The sequence below is a fragment of the Lissotriton vulgaris genome, chromosome 6, assembly GCF_964263255.1.
Source record: "Lissotriton vulgaris chromosome 6, aLisVul1.2, whole genome shotgun sequence".
Taxonomy (NCBI): Eukaryota; Metazoa; Chordata; class Amphibia; order Caudata; family Salamandridae; genus Lissotriton; species Lissotriton vulgaris.
In genome coordinates this window covers 157169977-157183338 of record NC_141694.1, presented here as the reverse complement: position 1 = coordinate 157183338, position 13362 = coordinate 157169977, and the positions used below count along the sequence as shown (strand labels likewise).

The 13362-nt window shown below is 49.3% G+C and overlaps 1 protein-coding gene across 1 annotated transcript in view; it reads right to left on the bottom strand.

The window, feature by feature from the left end:
* TRAM2 (translocation associated membrane protein 2) overlaps positions 1 to 12951 on the bottom strand; it is a 238503-nt gene extending 225552 nt beyond the window's left edge. Inside the window, exon 1 of the mRNA XM_086926192.1 lies at positions 12751 to 12951. Within this exon, the coding sequence (XP_086782318.1) occupies positions 12751 to 12870 (120 nt within the window). The 5' untranslated portion in view covers positions 12871 to 12951. The remainder of the gene's footprint in view (positions 1 to 12750) is intronic.
* Positions 12952 to 13362: the final 411 nt, after the last annotated feature.

The window sequence follows — 13362 nt, the reverse complement described above, 5'->3', positions numbered from 1 at the left end:
TAAAAAAGTCTGTATTAATTAGTTATGTGACTTTTCTGTCTTTATTCTCTTTAATTATTAGTCATGGATCATTGAGGCATCCCTAGAACACAATTAAAAGTGCTTTCTATTTATATTTGCTGTTCTAAGTATTCACAGATAAGTGAAAAAAATACAGCTGTAGGTGACTGTTTACTTCTGAGCCATCAAAATAATGAGCTGGTAACCCTAATCATTAGACTGGAAGTTTGTTGCAGGATCAGCACATTATTTATTTCCTCCACCCTCTGAACCCTGATTAATGCCATTATAGCAATAGTTTAACTTATATCTGAAACCCTACGCTTCAAGTTTCTGGGAATGCACCCTGCTTTTAGACTACTCACTTCCATTCTCGCCTTCACTTTCACATTCACCCTGCACTCCCAGCGATCACAATACACTCACACTGATCACAATGCACTCACACTGATCGCCATGCACTCACACTGATCGCCATGCACTCACATCATTCACTCGCTCACCCTGCACTCACACCAATCACCATGCACTCACACCAATCACCCGCTCACCCTGCTCTCACAGTGATCACTCTGCACTAAAAATTCGCTTGCATTGTTCACTCTGTACCTCACCCTGCAGTCACACGAGCACACTTCTTACCCTGCACTCATGTGACACTTCACTCACCTGTCCCCCCCCTTACTGCTCAATCTGTAGCTAACTCAAACAAGGCCATCACTAACCCTGCACTAATTCGCCCCACTCTGCACTTACAGCCGAACCCAAATTCATATGGTCACCTCACTCACCCTGCAGTCACTCCTTTTACCCTACTCTCACACTGTTGCATTGCTCACCCTGCAGTGACATAGGCACTCTTGTCACCCACACAGTGCGGAAGGTTAAAGTGCCGGGTACAAAGAAGATGTACCATGCACATCACAGAACTGAGTGCGAGTAAACTATGAGTAGCGCTATAAAAAAATGATATGTTTGTCAGACAGGTGCTATAGAGAGATGAGGTGCATTGTTGGTGAGTGGTAGTGAGGGAATTCATGGAGAAGGTGGAAAGACTGTTGCACCGTATGCTAACAGTGCTTGGACAAGCCCTGGCTGGGAGTGTTAAGCCCCCACCCCCCCGAATTTCGGGTCTAGTGGATACCCTGCTTCTGCTTATTATTTACATTGTAGTGCGGTACTGTTACCAAAAGGTGTCCTGGGGCTAATAACCATCTGCCTGCAATGTGAGAGAGGGATCCGGGGCCGGGAGAGGAGAGAAGAGAGGGATGGAAGGAAGTGGAAGGAAGGGGGTGAGAGGAAAGGGGCATGGGTAAACTGCTTAACTCTGCACAAGACCGCCACGGTTTGAATGCACCCTTGCTGCTCCCGGCCATGGCCAGGTGAGCTTCTAATGTGGCAGCGCGTATTTCTGCGGATTGGGGGGCCCTTCACAGAGGTTGACTAGACATCTTTCTGATGTTAATTGCTGTATTTTGGTTATAAACTGGTACTGGTGGGGTGAAATCTTTCCTCAGTATTACTGTGTTTAAAAAAATTCTAAATAAAGCAATGCTACCCCAAAATATGCAGCATCACAGAACATTATTTACATTTTCTACTCACACAATTTAGTCAAGCCTGTCGCATAATTTGGTCCTCACCATCCTCATAACCTAGACGTTTAGAAATTTTTGTCAGGAGGGGGTCCTTACGCTTGAAAATGTTGACAGGGGGGTCTTGGCATCCAAAAGTTTGAAGACCTCTGGCCTACAGCATGGGTCAAAGGGTCAGTCCATGTCAGCCGTTCCCCATCTTCAATGTGAGTGACAGCATTTTCATTTTATACCGCTACACATCCACCTACAGAGTAGTCCAGTTATATCCAAGGGCTGGTAGACCAATCTCTGCTTTCATTTCATTTATTTCTGCCACTGGTTATTTTTGTGATGGGTATTTTTGGAGAACATATGGACGCCACATACAGACATTTTTATGTTATTACTTTTTATTTTTACTGAATCTAATCGGGATTTGTAGAGGGTGGCCAATCGCATGTGAGAATACCCAGGCGCTGAGATCCTGCTGCAGTTGAAAAGCTAGGTCTCAAGTCCCTTTCTGAATTCTATGAGAGAGGATGCTGTTTGGAGGTGAAGGGGAAGACTGTTCCAGGACTTTGCAGCGATGTAGAAAAAGGAGCGTCCTCCGCTGTAGCTTCAGCGGATGTGGGGAGTGTGAGCAAGGGAGATGCAGAGAAGGTGTTTGTTGAGAGTTTGTGGTAGTTCAGGTGGTGTTTGATGTATGCTGGTCCTTGGTCGTGGAGGGCCTAGTAGGCATCTTGAATTGGCATCTTTTCTGGACGGGAAGCCAGTGGAGGTTCTTGAGGTGAGGGTGAAGTGGGTCCATTTGGGGAGGTTGAGGAGGAGTCTGGCATCGGAGTTGTGTATCGTCTGGAGTCTCTTTAGGAGTATGGAGGTGATTCGTGCATTACTATGGTTGGGTCGGCTGGTAACCAGGGCTTGGGTGACAGATTTTCTAGTGTCAACGGGGAGGCAGAGGAGACTGTGTTGATCTGCCTTTTCAGGTGAGCTTGCTGTCTGGGATGATGCAAAGACTGCGGGCACTGTGTGTTAGTGTGGGTCCAAGTTTGGCAGGACACCAGTTGTCGTTCCACAGGGATGTGTTGTTTCCAAAGATCAGCACTTCAGTCTTGTCAGTGTTGAGGTTCAAGCAGCTGGTCTTCATCCCGTCAGCGATGCTAATCATGCAAATGTGGAAGTTGGTCTTAGTTGTTGAGGCGTTTTTTCAGAGAGAGGATGAGCTGAGTGTCGTCTGCATAGGGAATGATGTTGAGGCCATGGGCTCCGACGATGTCGGCCAGGGGCTGTCATGTAAGGAGTGAACATGGTGGTGCTCAGAGATGAGCCTTGCGGGATGCCGCAGAGGATGCTTCTGGGTTCCAACATGAAGGGAGGCAGGTAGATTCTCTGGGTTCGACCAGTCAGAAAGGATGCAATTCATTTGAGGGCGTCGCTCTGGACCTCAATGTGACAGAAGCTCTTAATGAGGGTGAAAACAACAAATCCTGTGCACACGCATGTGAGTAAAACAACAAATGGGGGTGTGGCTACGGAAGCAATGGCGGCGGACGTCTTCGGGTAGAGCTCTGGATGGGGCTCCCCGAACAGGTTGATAACTCCGTCCAAACAAATATATGTCGCCTCTACTGTAGCAGCATATATGTGGGGCGTCAACCTGGTGTCGGGCCTCGATCCAGACTCCCCTAGGCACCAAAGTGCACCATCTGCTTGGCGCGGCCGCTGGCTGCAGAGTCCCAGAGCGATTGACCCACACTACGCGAGCCCGGGGTCTAGCCCCGCCCACAAGTGATGGCGTAGATGCCGAGACCAGCCAGCAGCTGACCCTGTCTGGGGTTCCTGTCCTAATGCCTGCCGCTAGATGGTGTGCCGCGACTGAGTACCCAACCGCCCTGCCCACCTGCCGCAGCAAGTGCGGGTTGATGGTGATCGCCGACAAACATTGCCGCAAGCGGGGGACTGTGAGAGGCGGCGGTGATTGAGCTCCCAGAATGGCATCCAACAACATTGCAGAGCTGCCCTAAATGACCCCTGGCCCCCCGAGGTCACATTGCGGGTGCTCGCCGCCTGGAATCATCTTGCTGGCGGAGTGCGGGGAATGAGCACAGCTCCGGCGGTGCTGTCCACAGAATACAAGGCATCGCTTTAGCCTGGCTTGACGTCCGATGGATGGAGAGGCTGCGGGGGGTTGAAGTTTGCAAGACCCAGTCTTGCCTGATCAGGTGGCTGCTTCCTGCGCAGAGTGACCGGGAGGGGTGGCCCCCTCTCCTCCTGCAGACGACCTGAGGATGGCCGCTGTCTGGACTGATATTGCTGCCGCCACTGCCGGAGAGGAGCTGTAGTGATTGTACTCCCCATAGTGGATTGTGAGCTGCGACTGCTTGCTGCTTCTTGGATGTCCTGCGCCCAACTGGGGGTGAGAGGCACACTGTGGTTGAGACCATCGGGACATCCTTGTCTCACTGTGGGAACCCGGAAGGTTTATGACCCGCCAGACGTCCATGGGAGCGGAGGCGAGGTTGTGGGACGACGACGCCTAGGACGCCACGAACACCGCTGTACCGGAGGTTTGGTACTCCACTGAGAGTCTTTTACACATAGTCACCCTCAGCTTGCACTGGAGCCCGGTCACACTTGCACCAGGCGGAGCACGGGGTTATAGCTTTCCTGGGAATCGCACAATACTCCACAGACACTCACTTATCTTACTAGGTGGACGGCGGGGACACCTGGAGGCTGGTACCCCTGCTGGATTGTTGTTCTATGGGAGCTGGGGTGTAATCCTGGGGCCCGGACTATCATCCTGGCGGCCGCCATACAGCTGGAGTGAACACACTACCATATGATTAGACCACCGCTCTTGTATCTCACATGCTGTATCTGGGTGGTCCCCTGGTGCAGTCTGTGGCTGGAACCTGCTCAGTGCGTCTCCGACCCTGACCCAACTTGATTTCCTGTTGGACAGAGAATTGATGCACTCCTTCTACCAAGACCTACGTGACTGTGTGCTACGGTCGCCGACAGAGGTGTAGGGGAGGATTCGGGAAGAGCGGATAGCGGGACTCCACTGCTTTGGCCGTGACTTGTCGAATATTGCTGTCTGAGGCCCGCTGGCGCTGAAGCAGAAACCATAGTGGCGCATACACACTGGTGACGCTACGTAGGACTCCTTGGGTATGAGAACAGAGGTGTACTGCACCTGTACCTGATGTCGGGCAGAACCAGAACACGGACCGGAGCTGGCGGACCGCAGGCCGCACCCACGCAATCCAAGCCCAAATCGGACAAAATGGCTACGCAGGGATCTGCGGACCAGATCGCAAGCAAGCTGGATGCGGTGCTTGCCGCAATACAACGTTTGGTGGAAACCGTGAATCAAACCCGCACTTCCCTGGAATCTAAAATCAATAAAGTGGCTCTCGACCTTATGCATCTGCACGCCGATCACCGGAAACTGGCGGACCGTACCACTGCTTTGGAATCTAGGCTTGCTGACATCAAACAGCAGGGGACGCAATCAGATAAACAAGTGCAAGACTTGCTGAATCGTGTGGAGTTCCTGGAGGACAGAGCAGATGATACGGAATGGAGGGCGCGCCGAAATAATATCCGCATAGTGGGTGTGCCTGAAAAATGGGAAGGGAGAGAGCCTGCCCTACACATGGAGACCTTGCCCAGAAATCTGCTGCCAGAGGGATCCCTTGCCTCACACTTTGTCATTGAGCGTGCTCACAGGGTCCCGGCAAGACCCCCTCCTACGGGATCGAATCCGCAGCCCCTGCTTCTTCGGATCCTTAACACCATCGCTGCTAGGGAGATTTTCCTCCGGTGCTGAACTCCCTTGAAATCCCATTGTTCATGACGAGCTCAGCTCGTCATAAGCACACGACCAGTGTACTGCATGACGAGCTGAGCTCGTCATGAGCAGCGAAGGGGTTAACTACCAGGATAGGGATGTCATTCTACAGGAGACCAGGAAGCTCCAGGACGTTCACATAGACAACCACAAAGTGATGTTTTTCCTGGACTACACCATCCAGGTACAGCGCCAGAAATCCTCGTTCATGGCAGAGAAGAGGCGTCTGAGGCAAAATTACTTGAAATACTCCCTGTTACCTGCGGGTGGTAGCCAATGACAAAACGCACTTCTTGAACACCCAGGAGGAGACGGAAAACTGGCTAGACAAATTCACCAATGTGGGACCTCAGGATAAACCTGTAACTGCACAACTGTCCAGGTTGAAAGGCCCTTTTCGTCACCGGCGCAGATCAATACGACTGGGAACACCGCCCTCACCACCGATGGGACCACACTCGGAATTGATTCTCAGCGGGCAGCGAGACACCTTGCAGGCGGTGGCGGAGATCAGCGGGTCACCAAGGCCTGAGGAGGAATCCAATTCCAGCCAACGAGACTGGTCTAGTGACGATGAACGCATATACGGCCTGCAGAATTCGCAGGACTCGACCGAACAACCAGATGTCACCCCACAGACGGCGGACTTGATAATGTGAATACGGCAGGGTTTTTCTCGCTGCCGGGACAACGGATGGAGGTATTGGGGTATGTAAGTGGTGACAAACGGCTGTTGGTCAGGTAGTCCTCCTATAATGTTCACTCACTGCTGGTATTGTCGTTGTGCCTTGGGGGGAGGGGAGGTGGTGAGACTCAAGTGTGTATTTTGCTGTTATCCTGTGGACGCCCAAGCACCTGACCCACTTGATATGTGCTCCTGAGTCAATATCCGCAGGTTGTCACATCCATATTGTATTTGACCTGTGAATCGGGAGCCCCTGGGATGCTAGACACGTTGATTATATCTAACCTAGAGTAGTCCGTAGTGCACCCCCCCCGGATTGTTTGAACTGTTATCTCCATTAGGCGGTTTGGACGATTGCTACTTGCATTTTTGTCCTTTTGGTATTACGTATGGTTATTTTTTTTTTAGATTTTATGTTGAGACATCATTTGTTATGAGCAGTTTTATGCAAGGATATGGGCTGCAGGTCAGAGTACCAGACAGGATGTATGACTCTAAGCTGTATTTAATGTATGTATCTGTTGGGCTGCTACAGACACATGTTTATTTGATGTACTGTGGGGATTATGTTTTCATTTAAGATAGGAACATGGAATGTGAGGGGGGATGCGTTCGCCGTCGCATAGATATCAGATCTATTCGTACCTCAAGCGACTTCATATACAAATTGCCTTGCTGCAAGAGACCCAAGTGGCCAAGTCAGAGATACAAAATTTACATCATCACTGGCGAGGCCAATTATTCGCCACAGGGTACTCAGCGTTTGCACGAGGCGTGCTTATATGAGTGAGGGCGGGTGTTCCACTCACGATCACACAGTCGATGGTGGACGCGGAGGGGAGGTATGTAATACTCAGGGGCGCTGAGCCGGCAAACAGTGATTGCATCGATATATGCTCCAGATACAGAGCAGGCTATGTTCTTTGACAGAATTTCACACATTCTTGCGCCCTGGCACGGCGTCTCTATGATCTGAGGGAGCAATTAAAATAGCGTCGTTGATGTCTCACTGGACCGCTCCTTCCCGCCTCTACCAGGTACAGACACATACCACGCAATGAAGGCATTGACTAACTGGGCTACACACTGGCGCCTGAAGGATGCCTGGAGGCATCGTTATCCCCAAGACAGGGTATATTCTTATAATTCAGGAGCCCATGACCTACATGTGCGACTGGCCCGTTACAGGCTCTTAGACGAACTGCTCCCCCACGTATTGAAGGTTTATTATTTAGATCGGACACACTGACCATAACCCGCATGTTTTGGATGTAGCATGGTAACACCCCAGTCAACCGATCCCAACCTGGTGGCTGCAACCAGACCTTTTGCTGGATGCGCCCTTCAGAGACCTACTGGCTGCCAATATCTCCCGATACTTTGAGGAAAACACCGGCACGGCCACGACCCCTTTGGTGGAGTGGGACGCTTTTAAGGTCGTGATAAGGGGGGGGGGGGACTGCTTTGGAGCAAAGGCAGGCACGAGGAGAAAGCTGGAGGCGAACCTCACTCGCCTTGAGACTGACCTGCTCCGAGGAGAGGAGGCGGCGTTGGAGGGTAATGTTGGTATTCTAGAGCACTCTAGACATGAAACTTAGAAGTTATTGGACCGTCTCCGTAATTTAAACTATGCAGCACATTCAGCGCGCACCCATCACATGGGAGACAAACCCTGTAGGCTGCGGTCATGGCTAATACGGCAAGACATGGCTGTTACACCCGTGACGGCGATACAGAACGTGCAGGGAGTTATAGTACACACCCAAAAAGATATACACAGTTCATTCGCGGACCACTACTCCATAGTATACAGGTCTTGCCTGACAGCCACAGATACAGACGTACAAAACTTCCTGTCCTCACTAACGTTACTGCAACTCATGGTTGGTCAGAAAGAAGAAGTAGGTGCTCCTTTGTTGCCGGAGGAAATAAGGGACAGTATATACTCTGTCGAACGGAAAAACACCGGGCCCTGATGGTCTACCGGCTGAATTCTACAAGGCATATTCAGATATTTTGGTACCAGAGCTGCTACGGGTATACGCGGCGGCGCTGGAATACTCACCGCTTACCCCCACACAAAATGAGGCAAAACTAGTTTCTCTTTTGAAGCCAGGCAGGAACCCTGACCTCCTGGGATCTTATCGCCCACTGGCCCTGTTAAACACGGACTATAAAATTCTTGCATCGTTCCTGGCTAAACGGCTTGCCCCATTTGTACCAACTTTGGTACATACCGACCAAAATGGGTTTGTACCTACTGGGAGAACCTCCCTAAATATTCAGCGATTATTCCGAATCCAGAGATATGCCACGAACCGCTGGCCCAGATCTGGCTGTCTAGTGCTAGACCTGGAGAAGGCTTTTGATTAGCTGGAGTGGCCTTATCTTGCAGCGGTCTTACGTAAATATGAGCTGAGGGATGACTATCTATAGCTAGTACAACTGCTGTACCAGCGACCCACTGTACGGGCTCGCACGGGAAAGCTCCTGTCAGATGAAATCAGGGTGAGACGAGGGACCAGACAAAGGTGCCCACTGTCTCTATTGCTCTTTTCCCTGGCTATGGAACCGTTAGCAGCTCTTCTTCGAGAGCGTGGCGCAGAGTGGGGCATCCCCTTACGTGATGGACTGCATACTGTGTCCCTGTATGCGGATGACCTGTTTTATATACAGGATCTTCAAGCTGTGCCACCGGAGATACCAGCACTGTTCAGTGGTTTCGAGGCGATATCGGGCCTCAGGGTAAACTGGGCCAAATCATGCGCTTACTCTTTCTGTGCAGATGTGGCTGGGGCCAATATCATCTTTAACAGAACTACACTTAATTGGTATCCGACCACGTTTAGATACCTAGGAATATATATATATTTACAGATCCCCGGCAGATATACTGGAGGGTAATCTGCTCTGCGCTGTCTCATCGATCAGAGCATAGATGCAATTTTGGAAGTCCTTGCCACTCAATGTGATGGCCCGCGTCACCTTAACCAAAATGATAGTATTACCCAGGTTATTATACTACTTTGCAAATCTACCGGTGTATATCCTGGTGAAGCTCTAAAAGGAATTAGAGGGGATGCTTCGTAGCTTGATCTAGAATGTGGGGAGACCTAGGATAGCACTGCAGAAACTATATGCACCCCTGGAAAGTGGCGGCTTAGCGGTCCCGCACCTGGAATTATATTATTTACAGCACAATTACAGTGGGTCGCAAAGTGGCTCAGCGGCAAAAGCCTAGCAGATACGGCAGTCAGGACGCAGGCCCAGATCTGTGGATTGTTTCACCCACTAGGAAAAACCCCTCGCTCTACACAAATACATATCGAGTTAGCTCACAGATGTTTAAGAAGAAGCCTTCACCTCACGAAAGACACACTTCCATATGCCCCGGTATTACCGCTTCTCGGGACACCCAGAGGCAGGGACCCTATAACAGACAAGACATTGACGCCTTGGGCTGCAGCAGGTGCGGAGACACTTGGAGATTTATACGCAGATGGCACCTTACTACCTTTTGTGACACTGACGGCAGACACTGGATTACCTGCGGGCCAGTTTCTTTTACACACAGCCCTTATACGAACGCTCACACAACAGTGGGGGGATATGTCCAATGAGCCGCCGACGCATCAATTAATGCAATATGTGCACGTAATGGGGGAGGGTTCACATGTGATACATTGATTGGTACAGGCCCTGCTCACCCATTTGATATTAACCAACATCAGCTATTACCACCAGATCTGGTCTTTTCTGGTGGAAACATATGTGCTGGACAAATATGGCTATTGCAAACACAACAGGTGATGGACCGAATGTTGATCAATGTCACACATTCAACCCAGTCCAAAGATCTGGGCCCAAATCCATCGTTTTTTTGCACTCCACACCACCCTGGGTTAGACAATGGCGATATGCAAATCAGCTCTGACCCTGTGCCCCATGGGAACAGTCCAGTCCGAACTACAAAAGCCATGTCCTTCCCAGAACGGAATCAAGCATCCGAGGACTGGACCGGTTTCGAGGTAACACCTCTCATCAGCCCGGCTACCTTGACTCCAAGTGGTGTGGAGTGCCTGGGACCCACGTCTGGGCATCCCCAGCGCACTTATGGCGGCAATTGCAAACACAACAGGTGATGGACCGAATGTGGATCAATGTCACACATTCAACCCAGTCCAAAGATCTGGGCCCAAATCCATCGTTTTTTTGCACTCCACACCACCCTGGGTTAGACAATGGCGATATGCAAATCAGCTCTGACCCTCTGCCCCATGGGAACAGTCCAGTCCGAACTACAAAAGCCATGTCCTTCCCAGAACGGAATCAAGCATCCGAGGACCGGACCGGTTTCGAGGTAACACCTTTCATCAGCCCGGCTAGCTTGACTCCAAGTGGTGTGGAGTGCCTGGGACCCACGTCCCAGATCATTGTACTGGGGTGAATGTAAGACATTGATCTACATTCTGTCCATCAAATTGTTTTTTGTAATTTTCTCCCTTAGTGTACTGGGGTAGCCCAGCCGTGGGTCCCAGAGCCTCCACACCACTGGAGTCAAGCTAGCCGGGCTGATGAGAGGTGTTACCTCGAAACCGGTCCGGTCCTCGGATGCTTGATTCGGGTCTGGGAAAGATATGGCTGTGTAGTTCGGACTGGACTGTTCCCATGGGGCACAGGGTCAGAGCTGATTTGCATAAAGCCATTATCTAACCCAGGGTGGTGTGGAGTGCAAAAAACGATGGATTTAGGCCCAGATCATTGTACTGGGGTGAATGTAAGACATTGATCTACATTCTGTCCATCAAATTGTTTTTTGGACAAATATGGCTAAGCATATTGACAGGAATGTTAACAGTCTGTTTCATAACGCAATAAATAATGTGACTGATCACCAATTCAATGGTTCAAACATCAACCTTTGATGAGCGAGAGGCCATGACAATCTCTCAAAATGTATATTCTTTGAAGATGCACATGGTCTCTAATGGTGCATGTAGACTCTGGTGATATATGTAGGTTAGTCCTACATAATAATTATTGCTCCTTTTAATAGATATTCTCCTTGCTTGTTATATGGTTGCTGCTTGTTTGTATGGTAGTTTCTGCTGTACTTTAGGGTTGATATGTTATATGTTGATGATATAATGCCTCCTGTGCTGGATAGTGCCTATTCCAGTGATTGTCACTCCTGTCAGTAAACATGGAGTCTTGCTAGTGGCTACTACAATACTATATTAGGGCCCTGATACTGAACATAAAAATATTGGTGGCCATTTTCCCTGCGGCTGAACATGAACATGCTCCTAACCTCTGCTGTGGCTACAGTTCAGCTTTAGAGTATAAAGCCAATGCCAGGATATATTACCAAAATGTTACTTTAACCATGCAGCCTTTAATATGCTGTGCCTTTAGCAAGCGAAGATTCCCACACAGGTAGGTACCAGACAGAACATTTTAGGTACTTTCCAATGCACAGGGGTTAGGTGTAGGACCTTCCCTTGGATCAGGACCTGCTGCAACCCGGCTGCGAGCAGCTTAACCTTGCTGCGCACAGCCTTAAGCAGTGTGCAACGGGAGCTTGGCCACTCGTGGTGGATTGGGCTCAGGGCCAACCCCCCTACTGCACTAAGCCAAAGGCTGTTCACAGCATTGGGGGCGGGGGGGAGCTGCCCTCAGCAGGGTTAAAAACACAGACATTTGAAGAGGAGAAGATTTGGAGTGTCAGGAAGGAGGGTTAGCTATCCATCTTTATCTATATACACACACACACAAACACATAACATTACTTTTGTCACCCAAAAGATATGAGTTTTTAGGTTTCAAAGATGAGTGGGAGAAGGGGTTGCAACAGGTTTTTGGGGGTTAGGCAGGGTAAGAGGTAGTACAAGCTTTTTTAGGGTTCATGCCTGGTAGGAGTATGGGCTAGTAAGGGTTTTAGGGTTCAATGATGGGATATGGATGAGGAGAAATGTTTTAACTATATATCAGCTATAAAATGGGTTATGTCCTGCATTTTAAAAAGAAAATAATATACATATTTTTATTTTTTGTAAATGGGTTTTAGGGGAATTCTCCCCAAATAAAGCAATTTTAATATATTATATATATATATATATATATATATATCAATATCAATACTTATTAGTTGACTTAATTACTCCTCGGACAGTGGGTATGATCCCTGCAATGGAATAAAGTGCATGGCTGAAGCCCCAGTGACAGGTAACAGCTACCCTTCTTAGACACTACTACATATTCTGGGTATACTTATCCAGACAGATCTAGTTATACAGCTTCTCTTTTGAGTACACAGCCCCCCAGCTTGTAGTTACACAATGCTGGTGACTACAGTGATGCTACATTGTCAAAGGTCATGGATGCCACAGTCAGCCAATCCTGGTTTTTAGACAAGGGGCGTTTTCAGTCTGGAATAGACGTTTCAGTGCTCATAATAAAAGTTAGGCTCCTTACCAACGTCTGGCTAAACATCAAAGAAAAGATGCGAGAGACACACTACAATCGGCCCACTTGACAACAAGTGGATACTGTCCCTGTCGGTTGATATGACTCCCACTGGAAAATCCTTCCCCCGGTACCCGTCCCGCGGACAAGCAGCCCAAATTGCTCACCTCGAACATCAGCGCGATGAGCACGCAGACCAAGAGGCAGAAGCAGATGTCGGCGTGGTTGTGGATGAAAAACTCCTGGCTGAAGAGTGGGTAACTTTTCGTCCTCCTGCGAAAAGCCATCTTCCTTCTCCAGTACCCGTTCCCTCAGCCTCCGTCCACAACTTCTGCAGAAGCCCCGGCCAACTTCATCCCAAGCCCTGCCCCTTGCTTGACCACGCCCACGCCGGTAGCCGCCCCCTGATGGTCCAGCAGGAGAGCACGTGAGCATGCGCACTTCTGCCAGTTGTCGGCCAAATGTATTTCACGGAGTACGTTAACGGAAGAAGCTGGCAAATAGTCCGCGTTGGTCTAACAATATATTCCGAGAAATGCATGCTACAAAAAATAACCATATAGGCAAATAATTCAATGGAGTTATTGTTCATTAAGTAATCTTGTCACACCTATGTGCAATAAACTATTTAAATATTCACTGTGTGATATTTTACTGTAGAAAAAGCGTTGCTACAGTCTTTGTAAACTTGAAGAAAACATTTTTTCTGTCAACATTTTGAGTCTTAGTGGGCAATTCCCATTGAACATTTTGCACTCAAACATGGCCGCCAAGATTGC